The sequence below is a fragment of the Gavialis gangeticus genome, unplaced genomic scaffold (genome assembly GCF_001723915.1).
Source record: "Gavialis gangeticus isolate Ggan-Ray unplaced genomic scaffold, GavGan_comp1, whole genome shotgun sequence".
Classification (NCBI taxonomy): Eukaryota; Metazoa; Chordata; order Crocodylia; family Gavialidae; genus Gavialis; species Gavialis gangeticus.
In genome coordinates, this window is record NW_017728997.1 from 5,225,590 (window position 1) to 5,227,428 (window position 1,839).

The 1,839-nt window shown below is 40.2% G+C and overlaps 1 protein-coding gene across 2 annotated transcripts in view; it reads right to left on the reverse strand.

Annotated features, from left to right (window-relative positions):
- The window catches only part of ITPR1 (inositol 1,4,5-trisphosphate receptor type 1), a 327,597-nt gene that overhangs the window by 174,477 nt on the left and 151,281 nt on the right, over positions 1-1,839 (reverse strand). For both annotated transcript variants that reach the window (XM_019504707.1, XM_019504708.1), the window contains exons 27-28: positions 1,271-1,336; positions 553-690 (exon numbers count right to left, since the gene is read on the reverse strand). In XM_019504707.1, coding sequence (XP_019360252.1) covers positions 553-690; positions 1,271-1,336 — 204 coding nt within the window. The remainder of the gene's footprint in view (positions 1-552; positions 691-1,270; positions 1,337-1,839) is intronic.

Below are 1,839 nucleotides of genomic sequence, written 5' to 3' on the forward strand. Positions count from 1 at the left end.
ATCCACTTTCCTCCCTTTCTTGAAGATAGGCACCACATTGGCCTTCTTCCAGTGTTCAGGCACTACACCAGAGCGCCAGGAGTTTTCAAAGATCCGTGTCCACCCCTATGCTAGTGTGAGGCCAGGGCACTGTAGATTTTCCCTTGTGGCAAAAATCAGGTGCCATCAGGTACAGGCAAGTATACAGTGGTATAGGGCAGGGACATCACCCATCTACAGTAATAGCTATTGTGCCTTGTTTCCATTAGGCTTTTGACTGACGTGCATTATATTTATCCTGCAGCAGACGCATACCTTTCCTGACAGTGAAAGCAAGACCTCAGTCTTATTCTTAAACTACAATAGGCAAAGACAGTGCTTTCGCAATTAAGGTAGAAAGGTGTCTACATTCAGACACTGCATGATTAACAGATCACTTACAGATGGCAAATTATTCCTCAAGAGGCACGAATACTTACAATAGCCTTTTTCTTATACCCGAGGTAATTAACTGAAAGAACCAAGGGAGCTATAAAGACATGTCAATGTTTGTGAAGCAGGGCAAAAACCTACCTTTTCATAGGGAATCTGCAGCAATTCCAGAACCACGGTGTGAGCCCCCATGTTCCGTAACAATCTCTGCTGCTGTTTCCGGTTTTTTCTGACCGAGATACTTTCTTGAACACACAGCTTGCTAAGCCGAAGCAAAATCTGGGTGAAGAGATTTAAGACAAAATTTAGGATTTGTTTTCAATTGTGTTGTAAATGAAGTGCTTTCCAGATGAAATGACCCTAGACTTGAGTAACCACCAGCTTATGACAGCCATGTGAAGGGGTCGGGGGGTGAGGAAATGTCCAAACTGTATTTCCTAAATGAACTGAAAAGCCAAAACACACACTGGCTTACTAATATACTGCCCCAGAAAGTGCTTCATGGTCTTTGCACTGAAGATTAGGTTTACAAGCGCTGAACAACACTGCAGAACACTAACTGCTCGATAGATGCTCGCTTAAATGTGTTTCCTGACTGTCCTGCTTCTTTATAGCCTTGAATCTAAGAAACACTATGTTAATATTGAAACAAGGAGCATCAGCGCTAAATTTCTCAAATGATCTGCTCTTGTGGCAAATACACATACAACATGCTGGTAATATACTGGAGTTGAGCTTTTATTATTACTCAGCAAGTTTCCACACTGGAATTCAAATTTTCCTGCTTTTTTCCAGATTAAAATATGGGTTGCATCACTCGTTTACCTCTCCATTTAATAATCAAGGAACTAAGCCTTACCTCCTTCATCACCCGGTAATTGTAACTGCTAGTACTTTCATATTTCTGAGGCTTCCCATGACCTTCCTACAGAAGAGGGGAGACGACCAGCAGAAAGAAAAATCACTTAGAACATTTTCTTCAGTGTTTTCTAAAATAATATGAGCATCTTAACAACAGCTTTCAGGAGAGCAGTACATCTTATTACAGGTGGCAACCTTCAGTTTTATAACAAGACTGAGGATAAGAAGTTTCCAGATAGAGAAGATAAAGTATTTTTTCTGTCAAATTATACTAGGACTCAGTGGGAAGGTAGAGAGCTTCTCAATTTGTCAGTCACATGCTGTTTGCAGTCAAGCCCTCTAAATACAATGAATTTCTCTCTCTCCCTCTATGACCATTTAACTTTACATATGTTCTCTAAGGAATCTTTGGGTATTATAGTTAAGGAAGGACACGTTACTTATTCTAACAGATCAGAGAGATCAACCAATGCCAGCCACTCTTTTCTTTTTCTTTTTTTTAATTATTACTAGACTAATCATATAGACTTGTATGGCCAAGTTCAGTTTCCTAGCCTACAGACAGAT